This window comes from Triturus cristatus, chromosome 3_1, assembly GCF_964204655.1.
Source record: "Triturus cristatus chromosome 3_1, aTriCri1.1, whole genome shotgun sequence".
NCBI classification, from domain to species: Eukaryota; Metazoa; Chordata; class Amphibia; order Caudata; family Salamandridae; genus Triturus; species Triturus cristatus.
Window position 1 is genome coordinate 1,108,551,992 of NC_140583.1, and position 18,061 is coordinate 1,108,570,052.

The 18,061-nt window shown below is 46.4% G+C and overlaps 1 protein-coding gene across 2 annotated transcripts in view; it reads right to left on the reverse strand.

Annotated features, from left to right (window-relative positions):
• EPB41L5 (erythrocyte membrane protein band 4.1 like 5) overlaps positions 1 to 18,061 on the reverse strand; it is an 851,839-nt gene that overhangs the window by 432,676 nt on the left and 401,102 nt on the right. For both annotated transcript variants that reach the window (XM_085645978.1, XM_085645979.1), the window contains exon 10: positions 16,863 to 16,951. In XM_085645978.1, coding sequence (XP_085502104.1) covers positions 16,863 to 16,951 — 89 coding nt within the window. The remainder of the gene's footprint in view (positions 1 to 16,862; positions 16,952 to 18,061) is intronic.

Here is an 18,061-nt window from a genome sequence, read left to right on the forward strand (position 1 = left end):
TCCATTCCCTGGATGTTCGGAGGGTGTTGAAATTTTATCTGGATAAGACCAAGGATATTCGTAGGTCTGACCAATTGTTTGTTAATTATGGATCAGTCAGGACTGGTCTTGCGACCTCTAAGCAGTCCATTTCTCGGTGGATTGTGTCCTGCATACAATTGTGTTATCAAAAGGCTAATAAGACCTTAGGGGGCAAACCTAAGGCTCATTCCACCAGGGGCAAAGCTGCCACGCCGGCTTTGCTGCGTAATGTTCCTATTGCGGAAATCTGCAAGGCGGCCACTTGGAAGTCGGTCTATACCTTTGCTGCGCATTACTGTCTGGACTCGGATGCCAGGGCAGATGCTCAGGTTGGGCAGGCTTCGCTGCGAAATTTGTTCGCACAGTAGTGGTTTTGTCTTGTTTGTTCTCCACCGCTGTTGTTGTGTGGGGATGGGCTTGCCATTCTATTCACTAGATTATGACTATACACAGAGATCCCCTACTACAGAAGGAGTAGTTTCTTTTCTGTAACTCCAGTTCTGTAGTAGGGGTATCTCTGTTATAGTCATAAGCGCCCGCCCTCCTCCCCGGTGGAGAGATAATTATTCATATGTAGAATGCTACAGGTCTGGCGTGCTACGCCTTCAAAAAGAACTGAAAGTAAAAGGGACCTGCTGGGCATTCTGGGATACTGGGGAAAGTTCTGGAAATCTGGAAAGTTTTCTTAAAGGCACAGTATCCTGTTCTAAGCCACATAATGGCAGCCTATGGGGCTTGTCTGTCCACTCCTTCCTCTCTATCATTCCAGAGGCTTTTGCTGGTAGAGGAAGGGTTTTTTCCTATGTGGAGAAAAGCTGGACAGGCAGTGCTGTTTGTGGATGTTGGTGGAATTCTAGTTGAAGTACTGGACAGTGTAGCCTGTGGGTATAGGCTGCATTATCTGTCTTTAAATTAAATTCTCTCTTAAAGGTGTATGCAGGTCTGCATGATTTGTCACCTTTAGAGATTATTTTTTATTGCTCCGGGGTCCACGCACATGGGCGGGACTATTCACTAGATTATGACTATAACAGAGATACCCCTACTACAGAACTGGAGTTACAGAAAAGAAACTACTCCAGACTCTATATCTGCTTACTTCTAAGACAGCACTGGTTCAGTAGGAGACATACATGTGGTCTGCGAAGCAATGAAGTACGTCACCGGAGGGATCTATATATACAAACGAACGAGTTACTTACCTTGGGTAACGATGTATCTGGTAGAGACATAGTCTAGCAGTAGATTCCTCAAATTAGAATATCCCCAGGCGTCAGACTGGATCCAGAAATTTTCCGCAGCAGCACCTCTGCGTGCCGGGGGGCAGCGCCGCCCGGCTCCGCCCTGACGTCGTCCACGGACATGACGTCAGCGGAGCCATATATGCCCCTGCCGGCGTGCTGACGTCAGTTTTCGTCAGAGAAACTTTTCCACATCAGAACGCGGAGCCATCACCAAAAAAACTGAGAGTATGAGAACAGTGTGCAAAAATTGTGAAAAAATAGAAGAAATCGACAGGTGAGACAGAGCAGTGCTCTGAAGAGCCACCCCGCAAGAGCGAAGGCTCAATCAACGTTAAAGAGAGACAAGGATGTGGAAAAACAGCCTGTCAGAGGATAGAAAGTCCGCATCCAGAAAGTAAAACCGTGAAGGAGAACAAGTCCGGAACACAAGATTAAGGAGAGGTCACCACAAGACGTCACCAGAAAGAGACGTCGCAACCTCAATACAAGACCCATAAATGTACAGAGCCAATAGATCTGAAGTAAAAGGCCGCAGGGGTGGCAAAGACCAAAAGGTAATGGAGAAGGGGGGAGCGGGATGGTGGGAAAAAGCATGAATAGATTTCACACCGTACAATCCAGGCCGCAGGGCTGGAAAGAACACATGATCTATCAACATAACGTCTAATCTTGAGAATGGGCGGAATGGAGCAGAGACACAGAACGGAGCAGTCTGTGTTGGAGTGAGAGTCTATCACTTTGCAAAAGGGCAAGCCACTAAGGGAGACAAGTATAGAAAGCCCCAACCTGAGAAGGTCCTCGCAGAACGGGGAGGACGGGCAGGCATTAAGGAATCTGCAGCTAGACTATGTCTCTACCAGATACATCGTTACCGAAGGTAAATAACTCGTTTATCTGATAAGAGACGTCTAGCCACAGATTCCTTAGCTTAGAATAGATACCAAAGCCATACCAATGGAGGAGGCGGGTCTGCGACTGAACCCCAAGTTCCCGAGTGAACTTAGTCGTCCATAAGGTGATTAAAACAGCACCGTCAACCTTTGGGACGAACCATAGTGAGGACAGTAATGTAGCGCAGTTAACCGCCAGACCATGAAGCTCTAAAGAGAGCGGAAAACACTGGGAGGCAAAGGTTACCAGAAGCCGTTAAGAACACATAAACCCCTTTGTGTATTCCTTGGTTGGAAGAAGGAAAGCACAGAGCCAGGATGCCCGTGGCGAGGTGAGAGGTTATACATTTTGAAAAAGGGTTTGAGGGATCCACAGTACCCGAGGTGGCGACAGAAAGCAAAAGCAATTACCGGTCGACCAAGCAGAACAGTGGAAAAAAGGGCACTGCAGAACCTGCACCTGCAAGACACGTGGGGCAGCAGTGGCAAGAGGCTGACCCTGATCCAGCAAGTGCCAGCATGGAAGAAAACATATATTAGATATGCTGGAGGAAAAAGGAAGGTCATGACTTCACAAGAAGTGGAGCTGAACCAAGGGTTTGAGAGAGAGCTGCCGAAGCAAAGTGTCACCTGCAGCAAAGTCTTGTGACGGTAACTGGTATGACAGACATCGCACACCAGTCTAATATGTACAACCGCGAAAAGCAGCCCTGTTGAAACCTGCACCAGCAAGACACAAGTTACAGCAGTGGCAGGATGCCAATCCGCGGCCATATGGTGCCGGTAGTACGAAGGCTCAAAACACGCCAGCACTTGGGCGGTGTGTCACAACCTGTAAAAAGGGCAGATGACAAGCAGTCAAGCCTCAACGAACAAGAGCGAAGCCTATAAGGCACCTAAGCCTACCAGAAGGTAGCTAAGCATACCGTGTGGATGCTGGAACCACACAAAGTAAGCAAGGAGCACCTGAAGCGGAGCCTGAGCAGCCCAGAAGCGCACAACAGCAAGGCGGCAACGGCCCCAAAAAGGGGCACCAAACAAGCCGGATACTACATAGGAGCTGGCGGAACAAGCAAACCGGGCCAAGAACCACGGACACCGCATGAATGAAAGAGCCTGCACGGATCTGCCTGGTAGGAACACAGAGAAGATATAGAGCAGGAGGAAAAACGTTAAAACCATGAAACGTGACCCAACAAGAGTCTAGAGTATGCTGAAATTACTCGTAGTCATGTGGAAACTGAGAAGGCCAATGTCCAAAGCAGTAAGTAACCCATGCCCCTTGCCCGAGAGGAACAACAGTCCCCTGCAAGACAGAGTAGGGGGAAAAAACTAGTTACGAAAGTGGAAAAAATGAAGACAAATGTAAAGGTCCCGGACCCCGAGAGCCGAGTATTCCAAGAAAAACACGCCCCTTTGAGAGTGCACAGCATGAACCCAAACAAAGGCGTGGAAACCCCCGTACGGAAACAGTAGGGATTATGGAAACCACTGTAGGATTCATTTAAAAGCTGCTCTGCAAATTGTAGCGCTAGGTGTTGGGGAGACTGCGAAGCCCAGGGAACTTTAGTGAACATATTAATGGATTGCCCCCACTCCATCCATATGGGACCCAAATACTTGGAGATCGATACTCACCTTGAGACACAAATACCTAGATTCCCAGTTTACATTCTATTAGGCCTACCAAACCCTTTACCATATCCCTTGAAATCCAGGCGGGTTAGACAGATAGCCCTTGTGCTAGAGGCAGCGACGCAGAACATCTTAACACACTGGGGCATGCTGCAAATACCTACCCGCATAGGATGGCTGCATAGGTTATGGACCATTTTAGGCATGGAGAGAATATCTTTGACACTCACAAACCAGGGCGAGTCTTCTAGGAAATTGTGGAGCCCCTATCTGTCCCTCTTAACACAAAGCTAAAGAGAATTGACATGCCTGAAATATCTGCGACTTCTAAGTCTACCAGATGCAAATTCCAACACGAGTGAATAAGACTACACGCGGTGTGAACCACACATCCTCAAATCTGAAAACAAAGGTGAACCGAGTTTTGTGGGTGGGGACGAACCGGGATAGGAATGTTTTTCCTTTTTTGTAGAGTTGTTTTTCTCTTCTTTTCTCTCTTCTTTGCACTTTTGACGAATACCAAGTATTCCAGCACTAGAGTTTAATGGCAAAACATATAATGAAGTAATGAAATTTATTCTTTGCTCCTGGCATTCTTTTCAATAAAAAGATTCAAACCATAAAATCTGTTCTGCCATATTCACTACAGATATTAGCGTAGTTCTGCTGTGAACGCTTAGCTTAACTTGTTGGATTAGAGATCCTTGAAACATGGCTGCTCCAAACTTAGGAATATTCGCAGAGTTCTGATGCACCCACTCCTGGGTTGAGGAGACCACTAACCAGCTGGTTTCGACATTGGTGTTAATAATGAATATGACTTTCGATACAGTATTTTCAGATACCTGATACCTCACTTCTCAGATTTTCATTTAACTTTCTGAACTCCTTGGCACTTTAACTATAACAATCGACTTAAAGTCAGCTTTTACACTCAAGATCATCTCCACTCATAAGTTTGTCTACCATGTGGGACTTTATTTAGGGCATGCACAGGCTGTAGGAACATATTTATTCATATTTTAATCATTAGTTTACTACTAAAAGGTTAGCCTTTGACACCTGAGAAAAAAAGATGTAGTACAGTTCTATTTTGTAGCCCAGAGCACTGCCTAGGCTTAAGCAACAGGATGCAGAGAGCTCTTGACCCTCTGTTTACTGGGCTGCATGTGCAGCTCCCAGCATAGTGTCCACTTGCTTTAGGAATAGAACGTTGATGATTGTCCCAACCTCCTTGAATGAGCACGCCACTGCAGGCCCAAGGCTCCAGCACAGAGCTCTTGCTGGCTGCAGCAATCCACACAGGTCTGCCTGGAATCAGAATCATCTGAAGAACCTCTCTGCATTGATGGATTCTCCTTGCAGTGTGATCCACCAGTGTCTGCTTCTGCCATGACTGATGGAAGTATGGCCAGCACCTGTAAAGAGTTTGTGTCACCGGGTCAGAGGTTGGATGTAGTGGGCTTCACAGCCTCCATCCAGAATGAACCCTCATCCCCTAACCTCACCAGTCCTCTAAATAAATTGTGACTGCGAGCTGATGAGGACTGGAAGAAGGGCCAACCCACCAAATGACTGGAAGAGTGCACCACCATCACACAACTGCGATTAAGGATCCAAAACCAGGGACAGACTGACTCTTCACACAGAAGCTATTCCAAGCATTCTGCAGGGTGAACCTTGGAATGGGTATCTCACATAGGCAGAAGAATCTGGAGCCACCAGAATGATGCACTCCTATTGCTTATTTACTGATTCACCATCTATCTTATGGCAGTCACCATTTCTATCGAAAGGAAGACCTTCGCAAGGTTGGCGTAAAAGACTGCATTGATAAACCAATCCTCTTGGAGGGCATCAAAGTGTGATATGTTTCAATGCGAACTTAAGCTGATCTCTGCCTTCTCCCTGGACGGTAATAAGAATAATAATCTAATTTATTGAATACTATTATGCAGCAATCTTCACATGGAAAAGGATTATACACAATCATGACCAAATCCAATTTCCCCATCATTATAGTGACTACAGAAGGGTTGACTTGATCGAGACTGGATCAAAGCTCCGACCTGCAGACCACACTGAGATCCCAAAAACAAATCCTTTACGGACTGAACTAATTAACTGACCTGCTGCTCCCCAGAGAAGACAAACATCCTGGGAAGGACAGTCCACTTTCTGCAGCTGCAAAAAGCACATCTCTGGGGCCATAATCCTAGTGAGGACTAAACACACAGGAGGGAAGAAGGGAGCAAACAGTGTCATTGCACTGGCAGTGTTACTTTCATATCATAAAATGGAGCTCCTCCCTATAGTTCCATCCAGCCCTACCAGTCATCATTTTGGTTAGCTGCCAAGATCCGAACCTAAACTAGGGTCTTGAATTTCCACAGCAGGACAATTAATTCAGGTGTTAATTATCCAAAATTGTGTGCAACGAAGTAAAGGGGGTGGCATTCTTGTCTATTTCAGGAGATCTGTCCAGCTCCACTGCTGGGGCAGAAGCAGCCTTAATGGTGGAGGCTGGGGGTGCTGTTGAGAATAGACGCTCCATGCATTTACTGATGGTCATTTGGGTCCAGTGATTGTCCATCGCCAAATATTCCTAAAAGTGAAGTGGGCCACCGGATACAGCACCAGGAAGGTGATGGGGCCGCCAGTCATTGGGACCTCTTTGCCACTGTCAAGGCCTGGAGTAATGGGCTGTTCTTCCCTTCAAATGCTGGTTGTTATCTAAGGAAAAGGGGATGGCTCTTAGTTAGAGAGATAGCCTCGTTAGTGGAACTTGAATGGCACTATTTGCTGTGACAATGCAAGCTTTATTCTGTTGTAGAGGAATGATTAAAGATAGTACCAATAAAAGGGATGTCAATCACTTTTTACTGTGATGCTGGCTTAAAGACAAAGGATCCAAGGCATGAATGCTAGTGCATGGACAAATGAGAAATTCATGGTCTTGGTGGCAGTATCTGTACGGTATAGGCACACTTTCAATCAAAAACTGTCACGTTCACGTTAAGCATGAACTTGCTCTCTCTCAGAGGCATAGTTTGCGAATAAAGAGATGTACCAGTGGAACTTGTATCACAGAGACAGCCCTTAGCTGACATAACACTTGTCTGTATGAGTGAGAGACCATACGAGTGGTACATTTCCTGCCTGTATGTCCCAAGATTCTTGGCTGCTTCATACTTGGATAAAGTCTTCCAGGAATTAGTGAGGAGTCTGGGCAAAAATTTGATTTTTAGGAAATCCTCAATTTAGACCCCAGAGACCCTCATAGGAAGGAAAATCAACTGAGGTATGTATAGCATTGTGGGCAACGGCTTACAGGAGGAGTATAATCACTCCTCATAGCTCGTGCCTTTTTGTCCCTCTGCAAGAGGAGAAGGAAGCACATTTATCATTGTGCCTCTTATGATTATGTTTAGGAGAACTGCTTCTGGAACAGGATTCCGATTTGCAAGTATTTCCCATGAAGAATATCTGGAACTGTTTAGCCTTCCTTTTTTCTGATTCCTTGGGAGGCATTTATGAACATAGGTATCAGGATAAGCCAAAGCACCAAGGGCATTTCTTATAAAGGTCCTTGATAAACACCTGCCTTTAAAAACGTTAGGCCTCCATCTTGCAACAAGTGGCAAACAGGAGTGAGCCTGTCTTGAAGAAGTCCGTATTAGTATATGGGGTTGCCCAGTGTACCTCAGAACATGGGGCAACACAGTATAAAAATAAAATGGAGGCACTGTTGGAGATAATTGTGGTAAGTTGAAAACTTGGACCTAATGCTCTCTCTCATAGGTATCAATTGTAAGAAAAAACTATTCATTTACACACAATCAAAACTTATAGTTTTATTGGTAAAAGATATATATCCTTACATTAGTTAAATTCACTACATAATCAGTAAAACATTGTAGCAATCAGTGAGTAGTAAAATAGTGCTTGTGACAACAGTAAGCGCACATGCATAAATATTTACAATTTTGATCAATTGATAATTAGTTGTTGACTATCAATCTTGAATTGTACATTTGCTTAGACTGAGCAGTCTTCAAAGTCCTCTAATAATTTGTCTAACTTTGTGGTACAGACCAATTGCTGAGTTGACATTTTGACTACAGTCAATTACCGTGATACTTGATCATCAGTCGGGGTCTTACTCAGGACACCATGTGGAGACAACCCTGGGATATGACAGAACAGAATTGTCATCTATGTGTGTGTGTGATCGTAAGTATTGTAAATAAGTAAGAGGACTGAAACTTACCAGGTTTTCTCGGTAAAGATGAATCTAATAAACGGTTAGGGGGCCCTATCACCACCAACTCTATTTACGGCCCATACAATTTACAGGTGTAGAACATATGTAGGTCAGTTAAAGATGGATTTAACTCATCTGTTTGCAGTACAAAGGGTGGACACTTTCTTCTGTCCCATTTCCTTGTTTTGTGGGGTTTAATTCGGAGCCCCAAGAGTTTGCCTAATAAGTGCAAGTATGTTATCAATGAAAGGTTCAACTAGAAGTGGAGTAGGCGAGGCGGAAAAGAAACACTCGCCAACGATTATCTCCATGGTGTGTTACTTCCTTCTATACACTTATTGCACCCACTGGAATGAGTCTACAAAAGCATGAATGAGTTCTAAATCAATAAAAAGAATGTAGCTGCAACTGGCCCCCTAGAGGCATAAACATCTGCCCACAAGCGCTCTTACCTCTTTCATTGTGCACATCTGCTGCTCGCCAGAAGTGCACTATAGTTTCCAATGTCGTATGGCCAGTTGCTTGTGGTTTGGGCAGATGTTTGTATGCCAATATATGTCTAAAATGCAAATTACGAACTGGATACTGGGCAGTATTAGTCATGTTGTCAGGATCCTACAAAAATTATGTCTTGAGAATTTTAGGTCATAAAATGAAGGATACATGCAGAAGTAGTAGGATTGTTCGTGTATTGAATATACTAGACAGTATTGCCTTAGTAGGAAATTTCACAGAACTTGGAGCAAAACTATACAGTGAAAAACAGAACAGGCCAACAGAAGTAAAATTAAGCTTAAGGAACATTTAAATGTTGCTGATTCCCTGCCTACTGATCTCTTACTCATGTATGATTATTATTAACTGATTCTGAAGGCTCAGTCTAAACTAATGTACAATTCCGGATGGACAGACGAACAACTAATCAAATAATCATCATTTTATATAGTTACGCAAGCCACTCACCGTCAGCACGAGCACTTTTTCGCTGCACACGGATCACTCTACAATTTTATACTGCTTATATAGTGAATTTAACTAATGTAAGACAAATGCTTCTTTTCAATTACAATATAGGTTTTGATTGTGTGTAAACAAATTGGTTTTTGTTATGAGTGATACCACTGAGGGTTAGTTTTGTACTTAATCACTCCCACTGTTAAACCTACCACAATTATCACAGACATAACCACCATTTGATGTTTGTACTGTCTGGGAGACTGAAAAATCTGAACCCCTCAAAACAGAGGGGGGAAATGAAAGAAAAGCAATCTGAAATAAAGGAGCAAACATTCTGTGGTGCCTGATGTGGCTCTCCGTCAACTCCAGTGGGATCACTCTGGTCCGCAGCATGCAGTGTCTCATGTAAACTTGCAAGTGTGACCAAACAAAATTCTGGACCTAGTGAGGTTCTTGGAAAGAAGAGTAATCTGAAAGGGGGAATATCCATAAGAAACTGGACTGCCTTTTGGTCAAAGACTTTGAGACTGTTGGCTCAAAGAATTGCTTCCTGCATGACCCCTGAGCCTGCATAAGGACTTTAGATTCACAGCCAGGGTGGGCAGACTTCAATGGAGGAGCAGTTGCTTTAGCTAGATCACAAATATCCTCATTCTGTAGTAGGAGTGCTGAAGCCTCAAAGAGGGCTTCAAAAGCCTTGTCCATAAATGCATGGTAACCTTTGCCAGGCTGCAGGCCTTCTTGGAATCCAGTAGCAGTTATTTTTTTTAGGAGGGTGTCAGGTTGCAGATTCCAAATGTGACCGCTCCTGGGTAGAGGGCTTGTGCGACTGCCCATCCCTGAAGACCAAGATCGAGTGGTATGGAATAGATTCAAGACTGGCATCTCGATCGTAAAACATTATGCTGGTTAACACAGGGAGACTGCTGCCGAAGGTTAGCTTTTGGGAAACGGCGTCAGTAGAAGTGGCAACAGAAGCAGACTTATTGGGGCAGGCTTTCTAACCTTTTGCTTTACAGTAACAGCATCCAAGAAGAAGTCTGAGATGAGGGTTGAGGACAGCGCTGAGGCACAGCCTGAACTTTGGGTTCAGCATATGGAAGGGGTTTGGCTTCTCAAAGTTCAGTTGCGTCTGTCCTGATGGATGAGAGGAGTTTCACATTGTCATGGAGTCTATTTTCCCAGGGAGTTGAGAGGGAACACCCAGAGGAAAATGGCAAGCAGTAGTCCTGACGAGATGGGTATTGCTACCTAGAGACGACACAGAGCCCTACAGTTGCATAGAGGGGCCTAGACCCTGCTCCTGACCCTCCAAGACCTAGATCAGCTGGATAGGGTAGCTGTGTCACATACTTGTGGATTCAGTGTGCCTTTAGAAAATCCCAAAACAATGCATAAGGAATATGCTACTTACCAGTATGCATCTGTTCTTGGCATGTAGAGCTGCAGAGTTGTACACTTAGCATAGATCGCCATCTGGTGTTGGGCCCGGATGTTTGCAGTTTGTTTTTGTTCTTTGGACAGTCTTTGGAAGTCACGAGTTCGGTGACTCCTCCTTCGGTCCGTACTGCGCATGGGCTTCGGCTCCATCCTCAGATTGTTTTTCGCCAACAGGGAATTGATGGAGCGTAGTAATAACAGTGAGAAACCCATGTGTGTTGTATCTAAATAAGATGTACTGGAACGGATACAGGTAGCCGGGGAGGCGGGTGGGCGTGTACAACTCTGCAGCTCTACATGCCAAGAACAGATGCATACTGGTAAGTAGCATATTCCGTTCGAGGCATATGAGCTGCAGATTGTACACTTAAAATAGATTATATAGCAGTACCCAACCTTAGCGGCGACCACCGGTATCCGTTGCAGTGGTTTGAAAAAGTGTCTTTAGTACAGCCTGGCCCACCCTAGCTTGCTGCTTGGAATGCACATCTCCACAGTAATGTTTTGTGAAGGTGTGCGGTGTAGACCATGTGGCTGCTTTGCAGATGTCATCTAAGGGTATATTCCCTAGAAAAGCCATAGAAGCCCCTAACTTTCTTGTAGAGTGGGCTTTAGGCGGAACAGATAATGTTCTTTTTGCCTTTTGATAGCAAATTTGTATGCACTTTACAATCCACCTAGCTATCCCTGATTTAGAGATGGGGTTGCCTTTATGTGGTGGAGAGAAGGAAACGAACAGTTGTTTAGTCTTCCTGAAAGGTTGCGTTCTTTGTATGTAGTACAGCAAGGCCCTTTTAACATCGAGTGTGTGTAAGGCCCTCTCTGCAACAGATTGAGGTTGCGAGAAGAAGACAGGTAATTCCACCGATTGATTGAGATGGAAGGGGGAAATGACCTTGGGCAGAAACTTCGGATTTGTGCGAAGTATGACCTTGCTGTGATGTATTTGTAGGAAGGGTTCCTGTATAGTGAACGCTTGTATTTCACCAACCCTTCTAAGGGAAGTAATAGCTACGAGAAAAGCTGTTTTCCAGGTGAGAAACTGCAGCTCACATTTATGCATTGGTTCGAAGGGCGGACCCATTAGCCGTGTAAGAACTAAATTTAGATTCCATACAGGGGAAGGTGGTGCCCTGGGAGGAATTACTCGTTTAAGGCCTTCCATAAAGGCTTTAATAGCGGGCACTCTGAAGAGTGATAAATGCTGTCTGTTTTGTAGATAAGCAGCGATCGCTGCTAGGTGTAGGCGTATGGATGAATATGCCAGGTTACACCTGTGAAGATGGAGCAGATAGCATATGATGTGCTGTATGGATGCATCTAAAGGGTTGATTGTATTGTTACGGCAGTAAATTACAAATCTTTTCCACTTTGCGGCATAGCATGCTCTAGTGGTAGGACGTCTGGCTTCCATGATGATGTTCATGCAATCAGGGGGAAGGTTAAGGTATCCAAATTCTAAGATTTCAGGAGCCAGATCGCCAGGTTGAGCTGAGCTGGGTCCGGGTGCCTGATTTCTCCATGGTTCTGGGTTAGGAGGCATGGGGATAGGTGCAGTTTTTGATGTGGTACCACTGATAGTTGTAGTAGTGTGGTGTACCACGGCTGCCTGGCCCACGTTGGAGCTACTAGAATGAGTGTGAGGGAGTGTTGTTGTAGCTTCCTTACCACTAATGGAATTAGTGGGAGAGGTGGAAAGGCGTATGCAAATCTGCCTGACCAGTTCATCCATATCGCATTGCCCTTGGACAATGGGTGTGGGTATCTGGCGGCGAAGCTTGGGCATTTTTTGTTTTCGTGGGTGGCGAAGAGGTCTATCTGAGGATGCCCCCACTGTTGGAAGAATGGGTGAAGAACTTGTGGATGCAGTTCCCATTCGTGTAGTTGTTGCGTTTGTCTGCTGAGCAGATCTGCCATGGTGTTTTGTACGCCTGGAACGTGCTGTGCCAGGAGAAAGATGTTTTGGGGAATTGCCCATCTCCATATGCTCTGGGCTAAGCGGGAGAGCTGGGGAGAGTGTCCCCCCCCCTGTTTTTGGATATAATACATCGCAGTCATATTGTCTGTGCGAATGAGGACTGCTTTGCCCGAAATCTGTTTTTGGAAAGATTTTAGGACTAGAAAGATCGCCAAGAGCTCCAGATGGTTGATGTGGAGCGATTTTTGCTGTGGCGTCCATAGACCTTGCATTGTGAGGTGTAGGAGGTGCGCTCCCCAGCCGGAGAGCGATGCGTCCGCTGTTAGAATCACCTGAGGAACCGGGTCCAGGAACGGCCGCCCTTTGGAAAGGTTTGTGGTGTTCCACCACTGCAGAGAGTGATGTGTGCGGCCGTCCACCAACACCAGATCCGTCAGCTGACCCTGGGCCTGGTTCCACTGTTGTGCTAGGCACTCTTGAAGTGGACGCATGTGGAGTCTTGCATGGGGCACTATGAAAATGCAAGACGCCATCATTCCTATGAGCTTCATAAACACTCTTGCTGGAAGAGAGTGTTGAGGAAGGAATGTTTTGCGTAAGGCTTGAATGCTTGTGATTCTGGCTGAGTTTGGATAGGCAATACCCTTGGAGGTGTCTATAGTGGCCCCGAGATATTGCTTTGTGTGAGATGGTATGAGGTGGGACTTTTGGTAGTTCACCGTGAAGCCTAGCTGGTGGAGCAGTTGGATGGTGCTGTTTGTATGTTGTACACATTGGTGGTAGGACGCGGCTTTTATCAGCCAGTCGTCTAAGTAAGGGAAGACGTGAATATGTTGACGTCTGAGGTGTGCTGCTACTACCGCTAGGCATTTGGTAAAAACCCGTGGTGCGGTGGTGACGCCGAAGGGGAGAACCGTGAATTGGTAATGCTGCCCGTCCACCACAAACCTGAGGTATTTCCTGTGAGAGGGGTGTATTGGAATGTGAAAGTATGCGTCTTTCAGATCCAAGGTAGTGAGAAAGTCTCCCTGACAGAGGAGCGGGAGGACTTGTTGTAGTGTGACCATGTGGAAATGGTCAGAATATATGTAGGCATTTAGAGGCCGGAGGTCCAGAATGGGCCTGAGGGTCCCGTCTTTCTTTGGTATTAAGAAATATAGGGAGTAGACCCCTAGATTTTGCTGATTGACGGGGACCTGCTCTATAGCGTGTTTTTGGAGGAGGGAGAGTACCTCCTGTTTGAGCAGTGTGGAATGTTCTTGAGACGTTGGACGGTGCCTTGGTGGGATATTGGGTGGGGTGGATGTTAGCTCGAGACAGTACCCTGACCAAATGATTTGGGTCACCCATTTGTCCGATGTTATGGACTCCCATACGTGGATAAAGTTTTGTAGTCTGCCCCCGACCGGAGTGAGATGGTCTGGGGGGAGCGGAGGGAAGTGATTGTGCGGGCGGGGTGGCAGAACGGGTGGTGTTAGTTTTGCCCCTACCCTTATTGTTGTTGCCTCTGTAACCACCCCTTTGGTTGCCCTTTGAAAAGGTATTTTGAGGAGGGGACTTGTAGGAGGTAGAGGCGCTATCGGTGGAGAAGCCTCTGCCTGTGCCACGAAAGGAGGAGCGTCGAAAGGAACGTTTGGAGACTTGTGTTTGGAGTGCCCCCATAGACTTTGCTGTGTCTGTGTCCTTTTTCATCTTTTCCAACGCTTCGTCTACCTTTGGCCCAAAGAGAGTTTGTTGGTCAAAAGGGTGATTGAGTATGGACGCCTGGACTTCAGGCTTGAACCCTGAGATCCTGAGCCAGGCATGGCGACGAAGCAGGACACTGGTATTTATGGCTCTAGAAGCAGTGTCGGCTGCATCGAGGGCACACTTAATGGAGGTGTTTGTAATTAGTTTACCCTCCTGTATTAGTTCATGAGCCCTGCGCTTGTGTTTTTCGGGAAGGTGTTGCATAAGAGCCTCAAGTTCGTCGTAGTGTGCTCTGTCATAGCGCGCAAGTAGCGCTTGTGTGTTTGCAATGCGCCACATGTTTGCAGCTTGAGAGGCGGTGCGTTTGCCAGACGCGTCTAGAAGTTTCGATTCCTTGTCTGGCGGTGGGGCTTCTCCTGAGGACTGGGAGTTAGCCCGCTTTCTAGCTGTAGAGACAACTAGGGAATCTAAGGGAGCAGGGCCCTTAATGTATGCAGGGTCTGTGGGTGCCGCCTTGTACTTTTTCTCTATTCTAGGGTTCAGTACCCTGGCCCTGACGGGGTCTTTGAACACCTCTGCGGCATGCTTGGTGACACCCTTAAGCATGGGCAAAATAGATGTGGATTTGTCCTGTATGTCAAATGTGTCCAGTAGGAAGTCGTCTTCCACTGGTTCGCTGTGCATGTCCACCCCATGGTAGTGTGCTGCTCTCTGCACTAAATGATGAAACCCTAAGGAGTCCTCTGGAGGAGACGGCCTGGATGGGTATAGGTCGTCCTGAGGCATATCAGGTATATTAGGGTTGTGGTAGTCTTCCCATGGGTCTGGGGTCCCCGGTGGAGTGGGGTCCATTGGGGCGTCCGCCGGGTCATAGTCCGGGTCCCCGTCGTCCGGATCTGGGGACGGGGTTGGAGAGTAATGAGGTAAAGGTGGCGGAGACCTGGGAGGGGGAGGGGGTGGAGGAGGCAGGGGAGGAGGTAGTGGGGAGGGCACTCTGAGGGGAGAAGTAGCAGAGTCCTTCCGTTTGGGTGGTGGAGGAGGAGCCGGAGTATCAAGGCGTCTTTTCTTGATAATTAAAGTCAATAGCCCAGTCTTTGGATCTTTAGACAGAGTCTTTTGTAAAGGGTCTGGTGTAAACAGAGCCAGTGGCGCCGAATCGTCCGTTGGCACCGATGATTTCGGAACCGAGGGCTTTGATGGTTTCTGTGCGCCATGCTTTTTTGGGGCCTCCGGTTTTTTCGGCGTCGAGGGAGTTTTCGGCGCCGGAGCGTCGGTGCCGACGGATTTGTGTTTGTGTTTGGTCGGCACCGAGAGTCCAGGCTTCGGCACCGGTGGCTTCGGAGTCGAGCTGGGTATTACTTTCTTCGGTGCCGGATGCTGTTTTTCGGCACCGGGCGTCGGCTGGCTCGATCCCGAGCTGCCGTGAGACTTTGGAGGCTTCGACACCGGGCCCAAAGGTGGGGTGAAAGAAGCTTTGTGCTTGGTTTTACCCAGGCCAGCAGGCGAGGGTGTAACCTGAGTCTCTTTGGTTTTGGGCGCGGGGGTGGGAGGGGGTACAGTACTCACGACCCGCTGCGCCGGTGTGATGTCCTCCACGTCGGAGTCGTCGGCCTCGGAAGCGCTGACGACGTCTTCCTCCTGCTCGGTGTGTAGTTGCCCTGAAGCTTCGGCGCCGTCTCCGAAGATGTCCGGTGGAGCTGCGGACGATGAGTGCGCCATGGTGCGTCGAGCTCTTCGATCCCGGATGGTCTTATTTGATCGAAAAGACTTACAGGCGGGGCAGTCTCTGGCCTCGTGTTCTGGAGAGAGGCAAAGGTTACACACCTGATGGAGGTCGGTGTGGGGAAATTTAGACCCACATTTTGGGCACTTTTTGAACGGAGTCCTTTCCATCGGCCGGGACCGGAGTCGAGGAGGGCCCGAAGGCCGGTGCCGATGTAAGGGATGGAGAAAAGTGCCGCTTCGAGAGATGAAGATGATGATGAAGAAACTCGAAGAAAACGAGGATTTTCCGTCGAGGCTGGAACCGTAGAAGTTCGAAGCCGGAGCACGAAGTATCACATCCGAGCCCGATGGCGGAAAAAAACAATCTGAGGATGGAGCCGAAGCCCATGCGCAGTACGGACCGAAGGAGGAGTCACCGAACTCGTGACTTCCAAAGACTGTCCAAAGAACAAAAACAAACTGCAAACATCCGGGCCCAACACCAGATGGCGATCTATGCTAAGTGTACAATCTGCAGCTCATATGCCTCGAACATTAAGGTTACATAATGTGTTTTTCATTTGAGAAACAGAACAGCATACAAGAATTGAGTATAGATCACGCTGTCCCCTGAATATAAATCAGCATGACACTGACTTGTTGAGAGGTTTGATTTTTTTAGAATCCTAGCTTAAGATGCACACTGACTGAGCTCTTCACTGCCTCTTGCTAACAACCAAGTTGCACATTCACTCAGATACTTCACCAAATGTTTTAATTGGAGGTGAATATTAGCAAAGCTCCAGAATATGAGACCTTGGAAGTCATCAAAAGTCAATTGCCCCTTAGGAATTTGTGTAATACAAGAGCTGGGCCTTCAGAAAATGTCAGAGAATTAAACCAACAAGCTTCGGTCAAAGATATTCACTCTTCTCCAATACATTTCCATACAGGTCATACTTCTTCTACTTAAACCTTGAGTACTTAAGAAGGCTTCACCAAAATAGGATTGTCAAAACATGACCCCCAATGCATGAAGACATGACAAAGAACTACCATACACGGGATAAACTGCTATCAGATACGTGAGCTTTACTTACCAGAAAAATAACCCAATTTTTGTCTCCCCTTCAAAAACCAGCACTCCTGTTGGGGTAAGTCCCAGATGGTAATCGTTTCCGTCTCGGGCCTAGTAAATAAGGATTCCAGCATTATTTACATCATTCCTTACATTAAGAGCATCACAATCAATTCTTAACATATTCTTTCTCCAGCAGATCGAATCAATGCTTTATTTCAGTGCAGTGTTAGCTGCTCCAGCGAGGAAGGGACACATTTAGAATCTTTATTACTGCATGGGCCAAATCATATTAACCCAATCTCCTGCTTTACTACAGTGATTCATTAATAGGCCTCATGCTACCTGCTTTTTTTCCAAGAAGCTGGGACTTTTACAGGTAGTCTGTTGAAGGGAAAAAGCAGAAAACAATAACAAAGGGAGGGAGTTAAGAGGAATTTAGGTAGAATCTTCCACCTGTCAAGCTTTTCATAAACAATGTAATTCTACCCTGTAGCAGTGAAACTTATTTTTAATTTGTAGTTTTTTAGTGAAAGAGTGCTCCATGAGATGTCATGGGAAGGCACTAAGTGTTTTTAAAATACCCCTCACACACTATGAATCCCATGGTGTCATGCTTCATCATAGGGGTCTTCACCGTCCCTCTACGGGGCGAGGTGGGGCGTGCTACGACCAGCAAGTATGCGGGAGCACTGTTGTTTGTGAAGGAATAGGCTATGTGTATTGTGGGGGTGAGAGTGGTAGGGGATTCATAGTGTGTGAGGGTTATTTAAAAAACTTAGTGCCTTCCCATGACATCTCATGGAGCACTTTCTTTCACTTAAAAACTACAAATTAAAAATAAGTTTCACTGCTACAGGGTAGAATCACATTGTTTATGAGAAGGGAAAAAGCACACAGCGACATCAATAAACTACACAGAATACAATAAGCATACAAAGGGAAATCCTTGTGAACATTTTTATCGCTACCTTTGACAGAAGACTCTCCTGAAGGGAAACACATGTATGCCCTTGTCATGAAATAAGCATCTCGTATATCTATGCTGCACTGAGATAGGAATAAGGCAAGTGCTCCCAATCTACCTTTAACACAAAATACAGCAGTGATTAATCATTTGTCAAATTACTGATCAAAACAGTACATACAAAAAAGACTCCACTTTGAGTGGGGTTGCTGCGCTTAATCAGCAAGAGTGAATTGGATTGTGGGGGCACTAGA